The 15,311-nt window shown below is 41.6% G+C and overlaps 1 protein-coding gene across 1 annotated transcript; it reads right to left on the reverse strand.

Annotated features, from left to right (window-relative positions):
- Window positions 1-1,031: 1,031 nt before the first annotated feature.
- On the reverse strand, window positions 1,032-15,311 carry abcb11a (ATP-binding cassette, sub-family B (MDR/TAP), member 11a; the record flags this gene model as incomplete). Its single annotated transcript, XM_079517688.1, has 26 exons — window positions 1,032-1,679; window positions 1,847-1,993; window positions 2,159-2,365; window positions 2,908-3,105; window positions 3,384-3,540; window positions 4,080-4,321; window positions 5,421-5,624; window positions 5,902-6,063; window positions 6,874-6,978; window positions 7,912-8,079; window positions 9,184-9,289; window positions 9,401-9,482; window positions 9,567-9,762; window positions 10,368-10,538; window positions 10,755-10,958; window positions 11,044-11,169; window positions 11,253-11,363; window positions 11,462-11,575; window positions 11,805-11,979; window positions 12,180-12,304; window positions 12,843-13,014; window positions 13,353-13,486; window positions 13,671-13,755; window positions 13,840-14,072; window positions 14,230-14,278; window positions 15,190-15,311. The coding sequence occupies 26 exons, from the start codon at window positions 15,309-15,311 to the stop codon at window positions 1,479-1,481; spliced, it is 3,996 nt and encodes a 1,331-aa protein (XP_079373814.1). The 3' UTR covers window positions 1,032-1,478.

Here is a 15,311-nt window from a genome sequence, read left to right on the forward strand (position 1 = left end):
TCTTTTAGCCTGGTGAGGCGAGGTTAGACAGACGCCCGTCGGTGTATTGCTGCAGCCACCCACTGTTGGTGTTAGGTACTGCCCATTATTGTTCAGATGTAGTGCCCACTACTAGTATCCTGTCCTGTGGTCTCAGTCTCACTCACCTCACCTAAGCTTAATGTAATTATGGATCCCCAAATTAATGATATTTGGCTGTGGGCCCATATCTTTTTTTTAAGATATATTTGTGGGGCTTTTTGCCTTTATTGATAGATATACAGTAGCTTGACAGGAAATGGGGAGAGATGCGGGGGAAGACACACAGCAAAGTTCGTCGGGATCGGGACTCGAACCCACGACACACTGTCATGCTGGATTACCAGCCAAGGTGCCTGGACCCAGGCCAACTGTGGGCCCATATCTGAAAATATGTTTAGCTAGAGACCCCCATACAAGATTTGTGTTAAGATGTCCCAAAAATATAAATAAAAAGCAGTCCATTGCAACTTGTCTTGGGAACTGGAGGGTGGGCGCCAAGTCCAGCACAGACAACCTCTTGTGCCACTGTGCCGAGGTGCCTTTGAGCAAGCCACCGGAATCCGGAACCCTAACCTCTCCTGGGTGCTGATGAAGTGCTCACCGTCATTCCATTTCATTTCCATAGGCTCTGTGTGCATGTCTGTATGTTAGGCTTATGTAGGCTTGTGTATGAATAAAAAAAATCACACCTGTGTGAACTGAGTGGTGCAGTGACGTCACACACTAACCATAGCAACCATGCTCACATGTACGTGGGGCCACGTACAGGTACACAGGTACACGGGTACAGACACGGGTACAGACAAAGCTGGTTATTGGAGTGGTTTGCACCACTCAAAAATAATGATAAATATAGATAAATGTTTTTAATAACATTTTATGTCAACATAATCCCAGGAGGGTCCAGGTATTTAACACAGAGACAAACAATTCCCCCATTTCTTGGATATGGAAAAAATTAAGGTAATGGTGAAAATGGTGCATCTCACCATTTTTGCTTTGTTGGACTGATAACATTGTTAATCTATCTGACATAGGCAGATAGATTAAAATTATCGCAGTGGTCAATATCACCCTCCCCACCCAACTTCCCTCCCCTGAACACAGGCCAATTGTGTCTGTGTAGACACCTGACAAAGCCAGTTGCACCATGGTGGATTCGAACCCACAACCTCCGTCGTGGTGGGCAGGGATTTTACCACTGCACCACCCAAGCGCCCCAAATGGCAATTTTCTTTCTGCTTATCAGCAATCATGCTCAAGGAAAAGCAGTTCATTCAAATCTCTATAAACAGTTCAGTTCATTCAAATCTCTATAAAAAAGTCCTTGCCTCATGCTGTGACTTACACCCGATTTATACTTAGTTGCAGGCCAGAGTCTCTGCAACGCGTAGTGAGCTTGAAGATCTACTATTTTCGGTGTGAGACAGAATGTGCAAATAAGTACAAACCAGGCTTTAGCTTATGGGAGCCCCTGTTGTGACCAATTGATAATAGGCAGTCTTCTTGGCCATGAGTTCATCATGTGTGCCCTTCTCTATGACAACACCCTGGGACATCACAGCTATAATGTCAGCAGTTTGGATAGTAGACAGTCGATGGGCGATGACAATACAGGTACGTCCTTTTCTAGCCTCATCCAGAGCTGCCTGGACAGTCTGTAGAGAGAACAGAGCCTGTATCGTGAACTGGGACTACAAGAGCATCTTCCACGGATGTTAATATGTAACACAATGGTGATTTGTGGATCATTATGCCCTACATGGCTTGCACCGCAGGTAAAGAAATGTTTGATATAGTTAAATGTAATGGGGGTGCCTCCAACCTTTTCACTTTCTGTGTCCAGGGCAGAGGTGGCCTCATCCAGCAGCAGAATCTTTGGGTTTCTGACGATTGCTCGAGCGATGGCAATACGTTGCTTCTGTCCCCTAGACAGCTGGGATCCCTGGGCACCAACCTGAGTGTCATATTTCTGCATGTAGAAGTATTGAAGAATATATTAGTATTGTGGGAATTTCAGAAATATAAACTAAATCGAAATGTGTTTCCTTAAAACATAATAATACATTACGTTACAAAAGCAGTTGTATTTGAGACTTACAACATTCCATAAATTCAGGCTTGAATGACTACTTACATCTGGTAGACTCATCACAAAGTCATGGAGATATGCTTTCTTAGCTGCCTCGATAACCTCCTCCATGCTAACGCATTGTCTGTTATCTCCATATTGTATATTTTCAGCGATGCTGCAGTCAAACAGCACTGGCTCTTGGGACACAATGCCTATTTGTGCCCTTATGAAGGGCACGTTGACATTTTGTGACGAGCGGCCATCAATCACCTGAAGACGGACATAGTAAGTATACAGTATGAGTTTAGCAACTTTGGTTTGGATTAGCCTTTAATCAGCAAAAATCAAATTAACGGTATTTAAATGCAATGCATTTCTAACAATTACAACAGTGACATGCTGACTGCAAATGACGATGACATATAGGCCTGCGCAGTAAAAAGTGTTAATTTAATGAATGCAACTTGAAGTTGAACTTTTACACTTTCAGTGAGCAGTTTAGTGTGCAGGAATTATAATGGAAAGGAGTTTAGTGTGCAGGAATTATAATGGAAAGGAGTTTAGTGTGCAGGAATTATAATGGAAAGGAGTTTGGTGTGCAGGAATTATAATGGAAAGGAGTTTAGTGTGCAGGAATTATAATGGAAAGGAGTTTAGTGTGCAGGAATTATAATGGAAAGGAGTTTGGTGTGCAGGAATTATAATGGAAAGGAGTTTAGTGTGCAGGAATTATAATGGAAAGGAGTTTAGTTTGCAGGAATTATAATGGAAAGGAGTTTAGTGTGCAGGAATTATAATGGAAATCAACATACCACTTTCCCCTCATCTGGGTCATAAAACCTCTCCAGCAGTTGGACACTCGTGCTCTTCCCACAACCACTGCTCCCCACGAAGGCCAACGTCTGACCAGGCTTCACCGACACCAGCAGCCCATTCAAGACCTGGACATCTGGCCTTGTAGGGTAGGTGAATTTACAGTTGTTGAACTCTATCTCTCCTTTGAAGTTATCCTAAGACATGGTGGGGAAGTAGGAAATTACTTTTCTGCATTTAACCAGCAGATCGCTGCTCAGATAGTTCAGATGAGCACACGGGGGAAGCTAGCTTCACTGTTAAAGACACTTTCAGTTCCATTTGGTTCCATTTGTACACTCTGCAGAGTTACACAAGTGGATAAATTAACACTCAGTCAGGAGTAAGGTCCTGGCAATTTGCATTTGACATTCATCTTACTCATTGTTCCTCAGTAATACACATTTGACATTCCATCGTACTCATTTTTCCTCACCCATGTCTCTCCATCTGTGTGGTTTGAGCTGATTTTAGGAACGCGGTCCAGGAGTTTGAAGAGCTGGGCGGCAGCGATCCTGGCTTTGGCATAATCTGGGGTGAAGGAGGAAGCTTTTCCCAGAGCAGTCCCACTGATAACAATGGAGGAAATCACTCTGAAAAAAAAAGAAAAAAAAAACATGGATGCTTTTGACCACATACTGTAGCTGAACATGATTCTTGAATACTGATAAGCACTAATACGCAGTGCTACTTAAAGCTGCAATCCGGAAGTTATTTTATTGAATAGAAATGAACATCTGCGGCCTGGGCCGTGGCTCAGCGGTCCAGGCACCTTGGCCAGTAGCCCAAGTCTGGCAGTGTGCCGCGGGCTCGACTCCCGATCCCGACAGCCTTTACTGCATGTCACCCCCCCCCCCCTCCCATTTCCTGTCAGCCTACTGTCTGTCCCTCTATAAAAAAATATAAAATAAAGGCGAACGCCACAAAAAAATGTCCTCCTTAGTCTTCCATTGAGAAATGTAGACCCTGGTGTCAGGTACTGTACACATACTGGTTGGTTGACAGTACTGTAGCAATAAGGGCAGTCAATACCTCCCCGGGCCAAGCAGAGATTGTATTATGGATTGCAGCTTCAACAGACTGATCTGGACACAACAAGGTCTTTTCAGTGAATCCTGTAATAAAAACAAACCTGAAAACCATCATATAATGCAGTCCTTCGGCGCTAACCAGATATCCTCCATATCTAAATGAGGCTGCATACGCCATATAGATAACACATTGAGCAAAGGCAAAACAGATGCCGTAGATGTTGGCTTTCTTCTTGGCAGATTTATATGGAGCCTCAAGCTGTTTCTCATACGCTTCCACAAACACACTCTCCTTAGCCAGGCCCGCAATGGTCCTGATGTTGGCGAGAGCTTCACTGGACACCTGTGGAAGAGTGCACAGATGGTATTCTGTAAGTACACGGTAATGTCCTCATTGTTAATTTAACTCAAGAGTATACAAATGTAACCAAGTGGACTCTTTTGGGTCAATTTTGTACATTCTCAGAGTGACCCGGTGTAGTGTTTTTGATTCGAGAATTTATTTAATTATTTAAAAAAAAAACATGGTTTTAAAAGTACATTCATTGTCAATATCAGTAATAGTCAGACAAAAATATTATATCCATGTATCTTGTTTTATGCTTTTTAGTTATTGTCTCCGCCAGGCCGAGACTATGTTTTGCCCCATGTCCATCAGTCCGTCCATGTTTCAGCACGTCCGTCTGTGAACAGCTAATCTTCGGCACCATTGGCCAAATCAATGTGAAACTGTGCGCAAGCCAAAATGACAGATCCTAATGATGGGATTCAGTCAAACATGATGTAAGATACATCACTTATCTTTAGAGAAGCAAACAGTGTGTACACCTTTCTAAATTAAGCATTGGAAGATGCTGCTATATATACGTTATTCTACTTGCACTGAATCAAATGGCCTGACACCAGCTCAAAATACAGTAGGCCACACACACACACACACACACAGTAGGCCACACACACACACACACACACACACACACACAGTAGGCCACACACACACACACACACACACAGTAGGCCACACACAGTAGGCCACACACACACACACACACAGTAGGCCACACACACACACACACACACACACACACACACACACACACACAGTAGGCCACACACACACACACACACACAGTAGGCCACACACACACACACACACACACACACAGTAGGCCACACACACACACACACACACACACACACACACACACACACACACACACACACACACACACACACACACACACACACACACACACACACACACACACACACACACACACACACACACACACACACACACACACAGTAGGCCACACACACACACACACACACACACACACACACAGTAGGCCCATGTGAAACCAGCACATACAGGATTGATCAAGGCAGTGGCAGTGCAGTGGCTTGAAGACATGATGTTGACACTGACAGTGGGAACTTACCTGACCTGCTGCCTCCATGGCCTTCTGATCCTCACTTGCAAAGCCTGTCAGCATTTTGGCTTGAACGACCCCAGACAGTCCAATGAGGGGCAGGAAACACATCACCACCAAAGTCAACTTCCAGCTGAAGTAGAAGGCAATGATAAAAGCTGCTCCAATGTTCGTCAAGGAATTCACAATCATGCCAATCTGAGATCCCGTTGCCTGCAGAGACAATATCATTTTCAACGTACAACAGCATACACACAACTGTCATCCAAAACAATGTAGTGCTATCTCTATAGGACGATGCCGACTTATTATTTGCAGACCTGCAGGTTTTACACAGTAATATCCTTTTGTATCCGTTTGTAACTCAGAGAGTGTACAATTGTAATCAAATAATGGACCCTTACATGTCCATCTGGTTACACTTGTACACTCTGTCACAGTTAGATTAATATAATGCTCTGGATTTTCCAGTCTAGCTACAGCCTCTCACCCCTTGGACCATGGCGGCGTCAGTGGCCAGTCTGGTGGTCAGAGCTCCAGGGCTGTTATTGGGGTCATCAAACCAGCCCACTTCCTGTTTTAGCATTGCCTGGAAGCCCATTTTCCTGAGTCGGCGGGTCAGCAGCTCACCAGATTTAGCAAACGCATATCCCTGGAACACAACTGTGAGTTATTTCACCTCACAACAAAGTATGTCAATCATTCAGGTCACTATTCTTTGTAGTATAATTTAATTACACTCTGTATCACATTGGTGACTTGTCTTAGATAATGATTCTCAAGCTTTTTATTTATTTAAGGAGCTACAGTTTGATATGCAGTGGACCACAGAACTAACTGCACTGCAACATTTTGAGAGTATACAAATGGAATTAAAAGGGTTCCATGTGTACGCTCTGTGAATTACAGACCCTTAATGCTCTATTATTTGGTTATTTACCTATCAATCATAAACTGGGGACCCCATGGAACCCCCTGAACGACCCCAGGGGATCCTGGGACCCCACATTAATGAACAAGTGGCTTAGAATATACAGTTTAACATTAGGGGTGCAACAGTAAATCAAACTAGTCGACTGAATTGATTATTAAAGGGAGGGCTGTGGACAGTTCAGAAACCCGCCTACCAGTGACATCATCGCTGCCTTTCTATTCCTAAAAAGTTTGTATGCTATATAGACCAATTATATGAAGATAGGTAATAAGTGGTAATTTAAAAACAAAACATAAAATAGTTTTGTATGATTTTTCTTTTTTCAAAGGCACACGTCACGTGGCGTGGCGATTGTGAGCATGTTGATTGGCTATACAGTATTAGCTATTTGTATTCCACTGCAAAAAGTAAGTTATGCAGACTAACCGATTTGATCAATCAAAAAAGTACTTGATAGAATAATCGCTAAGAAGGTAATCAATACCTGCAGCCCTAAATTCAACCACATGGCACTAAGAAAATACCAACCTGTAAGAACTGGCAGAAGAAACTGGCCACAGCGACAATACAAAACAGAACACAAATCCCATTAATCTGCTCTCTCTGTTCGTCCAAGTCACGAATGCCAAAAGTCTGCAATTGCAAATATGATTAAAAGAAATTACATGTGGCAGTGGCACATAACAATGTAGACATGACCGTAAAACCCTGACGGTTTATTAACCCATTTAGACCTGACGTCGAAATTTAAAAAAATGTCTTCTAAATCATGAGTTTTCTGAAAGACACATGTTTCTATGTCAGTCGTTCTCAAACATTTTCATGTCAAGGACCCCTAAAAATATATGTAATTGGCCGCCGACCCTCATCTGAAAATATGTTGTTCCAGGGACCTCCCCAGAAGCAAAGTTAAAAACATTCGCTCTGAAAGAATATATATTAGATAGATTTGATCCACATTTTCACGATTTTTCAAAAATAGCAGACCTACAAGCTCGTAGCGCGGCACTCGGTGCCGTGCTATGAGCTTGTAGATCTGCTTGGGTTCCTGCCCAAAATGGGTCAACCCAGAGAGAGTGTACAACTTCACCCGTACCCTCTGCCTCAGTGTTCATTGAAATGTAACAAAATGGACTACAGGTCCATGGGTACACCGTCAGGATTTTACAGTGTATGCACATGATCATAATATTATGGGATTAATAATGCACGAATAGTGCATGAATCCCACCAGTACACAAATACAATACAGGTGTGTAAAAAAAAAGTTATAAAGGTATAAAGAGGAACGGGACTACAGAGCAAACATTCAATCACTCAAAGAGTGTAAAGTATTCCAAATGCAATGGAAAAAATCACACCAACGTGTGAACTGAGCGGTGCAGTGTGTGTGTGTGTGCTGCAGTGGTCAATGGGTGAGTTTGTGACGGCTGCAGTTTTTACCCCAAACAGACATACATAGACACATAGGGACACTCACGGCCAGTCATTGCGCGTTGGCACAGCAAAAAGATATGATAAATTACCATAAAGTATAATGAGGCAACAAAATGCAGTGTCTCTCACCCCAAGAATCTGGCTGAACAGGATGGCATAGATGGGGTTGACAGAGCCGTTGACCCCAGCTCCCAGAGAGCCCAGCAACATGTAGGGCCACTCTGGCTGATTGTACTTCAGGATCCGGCTCACTGCGGCCACTTGTACGTCACCTTCCTCTAGATCAGCCTTACATTCCTGTTGAAAACAGCTTTCACTATTAATCTATTAAGACCTGAGGCCGATTCTAACAGTTCTCTGAAAAACCTATGTTGCTATACAAGGACCCCCAAAATTATATTTTGTCTCAAAATGTTTTGTTCCAGGGACCACCAGAAGGAAAGATTTCCCAAAGAATATCACTTTGTGCCAGGCTATGAACTTGTATATCGGCTATTTTTGAATAGCCAGAGTATACAATAATGGTTAAAGTGATTGCAGTGATGCTGAATTAACGCCACTTGAAAATCTTCAACTCAGCCTGATGGTGATGGTGGCGCTATAACAGGCCGAGTCGCGTCTTTACATATAACTGCACCGATCTGCGTCAAACGCTGTAAGCACACACATTTTTTTTGCATCCCCCATACCTAATATATATATATATATATATATATATATATATATATATATATATATATATATATAGCTCCATCTCAATGAATTAGAATATTGTGTAAAAGTTCATTTTCTTCCTTCAGTATGTTGACAAGCTTCATGGAGATGCTAATTTTCCTTTCCAGCTCGATTTGGCTTACCTGCCCACAGTGCCAAAACTACTAGTAACTGGTGTACTGACCATGGTATTACTGTGCTTAACTGACCAGCGAACTGGCCTGACCTGAACCCCACAGAGAATCTAGGTTGTATTGTCAAGAGGAAGGTGTGAGACATAAGACTCAACAATACAAATGCATTTACGGCTGTTATCAAAGCAAACCTGGGCTTCCATAACACCTCAATAGTGACAAAGGCTGATCACCTCCATGCCACGCCCCATTGATGAAATAATTTGTTAAAAATAGCCCAGACCAAGTATTGACTGCATACATTAATATACGTTTCAGATGGTCGTCATTTCTCGTTAATTTTTTTTTTGTGATCTCGTAAATTTGTACGAGATAGGATTTTTTGATTTTCATGAGCTGTACGCATCAAGATTAAAACAAAAAAAAGGATTTAAATACTTCACTTTATGCACAATAAATTGAGAATATATGAAAGTTTCACTTTTTGAATTATATTACGGAAGAAAAGGAACTTTTACACAATATTCGAATTCATTGAGATGGAGCTGTATACCTTTGCTATTGTCATCTCACTGTCTGAATGGAGTTTGAAACCGCCGGATATCGCGTCAGGGACACTCTCACTCAACTGGGTTTGAGATCGCAGACGAAGCGATCTCCTACAGAAATTAAATGATTATATATTATAATAATTATTATATTGTTCATATTAGATCTTTTTTTATAGCAGAGCATAACCCCAACACTTTCAAAACTACTGATGAACTTACCTCAAACCAGAACTATAGCTCCCTTGACTGAAACTCCTCACTTTTGGGGCAAATTCCTCTTCAAAGGCCTCATTCTCTGAATCTGGAAGAGGAATCAATAAAAATTGATTCTACCATGTGATGACTGCCACCAAGAATGTGACAGTACTCTTTATACCAGACCTACCTTTGTTTGCTTTGGATGTATCACTTCCTTGGCTCTGAAGGGTGACCAAGGTAAAGTAGACACCTTGCCTTTCCAAAAGCTCACTGTGTGTTCCTCTCTCTACAGCCTGTCCATGCTTAAATCCAATGATGACATCTGCGTTCCTAATCGTAGAGAGTCTGTGGGCAATGGAAATGGTCGTCCTGCCCATATGTGCCTGCAGATAGACATTACGGTGTCACTACACCTGTGAATGCATTGTATTATTGGAGTAGGTGTTCAAAGTAGTTTGTGTTTAGTCAGTGGTTTTCAACCAGTGGTCCCCAGCTAAATGATGGAGTTGGTAACTAAATAGACCCTTATAGATCTTTAACCCATGAGAGCATCACAAGTCAAGGCAGCAGCACATCACTATTCCATGGGCTATAGACCGTAAGGCTATGAAGCAATATAGAACTGGGCATAACGGGCAACGGATATGGGATCTCTTAAAGGCAATGGCACGTGGACCCGTGATTGGTTTAATTATTGTAACGCCCAAACCACACCTATGCATAATATCACAGGTAACGGAGGTGTTTTAGGGATTTAGACAGGTAACTAAAATACCAACTTTAGTGGGGGAACACCCCTTCCCCACTGCTAAATCCCCAAACAGTGTATTTAGAAAGATCAACGAAAATGGCGCCCTAAATATCATCACATGGTGGTCTGTGCTGGCTCAAATGCCAAATAAATAATGGACCTTGATATGAAAAAGGTTGAAAGCCACTGGTTTAGGTGATGCTGAGGTACAGATCGATGAAGGGAAGGGTGCTTCACCTTATCCAGGGCCTGCTGGACAACAGCTTCACTCTGATTGTCCAAAGCAGAGGTGGCCATGTCCAGGAGCAAGATCTTAGGGTTGCGGATCAGTGCCCTGGCGATAGCAATCCTCTGCTTCTGTCCTCCGCTCATCTGACCACCACCTTCTCCCACCATAGTATCAAATCTCTAAAATATGTTAAGAGCAACACATATAACAACACCAGTTATACTAGGTTTTATGAGAATGTCAAGGACCCCAACATTGTAAATGTATTTGACCCTCGTCTGAAAATAGTTTGTGCCAGGGGACGCCCACACCCATACAAAATGTAAAAAAAATAAAAAAAATGTTTGAGAACCACTGAATTAGACTGTATCATTTGTCTAAGATTTGGTGAGCACCTGGGGAAGATCCATGATGAAGTCAAAGGCATTTGCTTCTTTTGCGGCCTGGACGATGTCCTCTGTGGAGACACCAGGTCGGCCATAGCAGATGTTCTCTGCTATGGTGGTAGCAAACAGAACTGGCTCCTGCTCCACGATGCCAATTTGAGAGCGAAGCCACTGGATGTTCAGACTGCGGATGTCATGACCATCCAACGTCACCTGAGGACCAGAACGACACAAAGTTGAATAGACTGTTTCATCAAAGTTTGGAGCATTCAGGGTAGCTGTTCACACGGTCTGTCACCTTTCCCTCCTTTGGGTTGTAGAACCTTTGGAAAAGCTGGATGGTGGTGCTCTTTCCTGACCCGCTTGGTCCAACAAAAGCGGTGGTTTGTCCTGCTTTGATCTGCATGCTCATGTCATCTAAAATCTGGAAACAGCAGCTCATCCATACGTTTTGCTCTTTTACAAAACCGTTAACAAAATAAATATGGATCAACAAAAATGAGTTACCTTAACGTCTGGTCTAGACGGATAATGGAAAGTGACATTGTGGAATTCAATGTCACCATTTACTTTGTCCAGTTTGTGACCCTCTTCTGAGAGACAGTCGATTTCTGGTTCCTGTAAAAGTATACAAACAGATTTGCTTTAATGTTTTATGGTACTTACCGGTATGTCTAGCATGTGAGCTATGTTAAAAAAAGAAGTAGTGTTCTTACCCGGTCAATGGTGTCAAAGATTGACTTTGCAGCAGCTCGTCCAGAAGCAAAGGCTTCCAGGCAGGGGGAAGCCTGACCCAGGTTCATAGCTGCCATGAGTACTCCAAAAAATACCTGCAGACAAAAACACAAGCTACTCGTCATTTGAGGGCCTGCTACTTTCAAAAGACATTGATTTGATCATGGGATAATACAAAGTAAAATATATCCATTTGTAACTCATCATTTATTATGTAACCAAATGAATGAATACAGGTCCATTAGGTTATATTTGTACACAGAGCTAAATGAACACTGAGGATGCACTGAAGAAGGTAAATTATTTAATATATGCCGTGTGTACCTGAATAAGCGTACCAGGAGAGAGCTCCTTAGTGTCAATGACCATTTTAGATCCATACCAGAACGCCAAAGCATAACAAAGGAAGATGATGCACCACATATAGCCTTGAAACAGTCCAATGATGGCCCCCTTTTTCACACCCCAGTTCTGAGCCTCCTCAAGGTTTCTGTCATACCTGATAATGACAATTGAAACTTCATATTCATTCATATTATTCAACGCTTTGTTGCACGACCTTGGAATGGGTCATTTATTTTTGATGAGAGAACCAATTGAGCTTTTGAGCAAAGGAGTCTGACACGTTGCAAAAGAAAAGGGGTGCCTAGTCTTTTTTAGGGCAGACTGCCTCCGAATTTTAGAAGAAATATACAGTGCCTTTCGGTCTCCTTCTCTTCTCCCCCGAAGGCTGCCACGGTTCTGATGGAGGACAGGACCTCATCAGCCACTGCGCCCGCTTTCGCGTAGGCCAGCAGCTCCCTTCCCGTCAGTCTGGACACAGCCTTTAAGGACAAATTTAAGGCATAAGAAAACAACAAATAACATTAACATTCAAATAAAATGTGCCCCACATGATGAAAATTGATTTTGAGGAAGTACTTCGGAGAAGTATTTTTTTCTTATGAGTTTAATTTTAATTGTTGTGACTATCTATAGTCTTTGTGTGTGAAAAATGTGTTAAAAAACAACACCCCACATTCACAAAAAACAAGATTAAAGGTCCCTGCACACTGGCTGCGTTTTTCGGATTTTTAGCTGCGTTTCTCCATCGGTTTTCCAAAAAACGCGTCCAGTGTGCAACCACCTGAAGAGTTTAAAAGCTCCGCTAGCAGCCCTTATAGGGGCCTTGTTACTCCTTACACCCAATGGGATCAAATAAAGTAAACCAAGATGACTCTAGTCTGCAGGTATATCAGGTATCATTTGTAACTCAGATGGTTAGTTGGTTACATTTGTACACTCTCAGAGTTAAATGAACACTCAAGAGAGTTGCTGTCACAAACAACAACAAGGCAAGATGGTTCACAAGTTGCCACTCACCGTAGCCATCAGCCCAGCACCTAGACCAATGAGTGGGCTCACTGCAATGACCACCAAGGTCAGCTTCCACCCCCCAATGAATCCCACCATGAAACCAAAGATGAACGTGGAGATCCTCTCAATGAAGATACACACCTGGTCAGCAATGGCATTGTTGATCTTGTTGATGTCACTGGGATGAAATATAATAATCCACTTTACAGAGTTTACTTTACAAAACAAGTGGTCGGGTGTACAGTGTAAAGTCAATTAAATTGTGTAAATGTTGTATGTGCAAAAATGACATTAAACAATACAGTGCAGTTAAAATCATCATTACAGGCACATGACAGTAGTAACAGTACAGTAGATGGCATTCTATGACTGTGACTCTCTATACACTGTTATTCAATGTAAGCATTTGAAGATTCAAAAAGTAAATACACATATTCAAAAGACAAATTAAACACTTATAAAAAGCTCTCCAACTCCAGCACACTTACTGTATATCAAGATAAATTCACAACTCACTCAGATATCCGTGTGTTTAATTCACCAACTGAGTTGCAGTCAAACCAGCCAATCTCCATTCGCATTACTTTCCGGAAGTAAGTCTTTCGGATTCTCTGAATTTGTCTTGCCGCTGCGGTCACCCAAAGGGCAATCTATATCACAGACATTTAAATTGATAAAAGTTCAACCATCTTTACTAAACATGATTGTCATCAGAAACCATGATCGCAGTTTGGTTGATTGCAGTGTTGAGTGGCACTGTTATGAGTGGCACTGTTATTGACAACACATTCCATAATTATGTTAATGCTGAATGTAGAACATGCATATACTTACTTGAAAATAACTTAAGATCAGCATCCCTACTCCGATTACGACATAGTAATATGCAAACATAATCATCTGAGCCTCAACATCCACCCTGCCAAAATAACAAGTGACAGATAAGAATGCACTTAATAGTCACTGTAATCAAACATTACATCAATGCAGCTAGTTGACTCACCCACAGAGGATGGTGTTGTTGTCATATGAAGAGCCATTGATCCAGGAGATGGTGTTGTTGATGCACGTTTTATTTGGGTCTGACAGTTCTTGGACCTCAAACTCATAAGCCACAAAAGTGTCTGTCAACTGACCATAGACCAGGAGCGTGAGAGGGGTCGCTGCACCATGTAATAGTGCACAGAAGCCTCCCATTACCATCATTACAGTGTCTTTCCAGGTGGCAAAGCGGAACTGGTGAAAAAGAGAAAACATTTTACTGTGCTTGAGAGGGAATTGTTGTTAAATACAGAATATTCATTTTTTTTGCCAAATTATCATACATATGTCTTGTCTCGAGAAGAAAATGACTTCATTCATCTTTTTATACATTATAAAAGTAAATATTTACCAATTGAAAGAATCCAATGCTGAGCACATTCTCATTCTTTTTCTCATCTCTGCAAAAATGAAGATAACAGGAAAGGAATATCACAAATACATATTAATCATAATTTGTATATTAGCCACTGCCTTATAGTTCAAATATCAGTGATAAGTTTACAGAACAAACTTACCCAATTTTATTGTCTGGAAAACAAAAAACAAACATACTACGGTTAATTACACAGCTTGTGGCTGTACTGTATGGACATTATTGTCACTGTATGGACAATTGTTCACTCACCTCCTTTATCCATCTCTGATGTACCAGATTCCTTTGTTGTTCTGCACTTGGGATATTCTCACTTGGTGACAAGGCAAAAAGGTGAACATTTAGTATTTTATATAATCAAAATACATGATGGTTCTTCCTTTATTGTTGCACAACACTATCAAATGTATAGAACCTTATTTTCTTTTCTATCATACAGTGGCAGGGAATTTTAATTCAAACAACTGATAATGACCTCATGTTGTATGAGCTTTAGTTAAGTGATTAAGCGAAAGCATTCACATCTCATTTTGCAAAAAGATTACACCAATTTGAAAATGAGGAACATACTCATTCACTTGAAAGAAATTGTATATATTTAGACATTCACAATAAAGTCCTCATTTTGTATTTCTGAGAGTGTACAAATGAAAGAAATGGACCCATAACTTAACACTGAAGATTGTCATTGTACTGGGTACAGCTCCATATATGGAGCCTGACCAGGGGCCCTGACCAGAGCCCGGACAGGGGCCTTTTGTGGCGAATTTGAAGTCAGTGGTGCAAACGGTTCTCGAATTACGTGGATTATACATACAGAGACTTGGTGCATTTATAGATAGATTAGTATTATTGTTTGTAAGTCTAACTAACCAGGCAATACAAATATTTTGTCATTCCAATAAAAATAATACTTATATATCATCTGTAGCCTACCTTTCTGGGACACTTGTTGGGGAGTCACAGATCTCCTTAACGTTGGGTGTCCACAGACACCTCTGAGAGTCAGCAGAGGGAATTCTTCTTTTGAAGTATAACCTATGCCTCTGCTCTCCCAT

The sequence above is a fragment of the Electrona antarctica genome (genome assembly GCF_951216825.1).
Source record: "Electrona antarctica genome assembly, chromosome: 13".
Classification (NCBI taxonomy): Eukaryota; Metazoa; Chordata; class Actinopteri; order Myctophiformes; family Myctophidae; genus Electrona; species Electrona antarctica.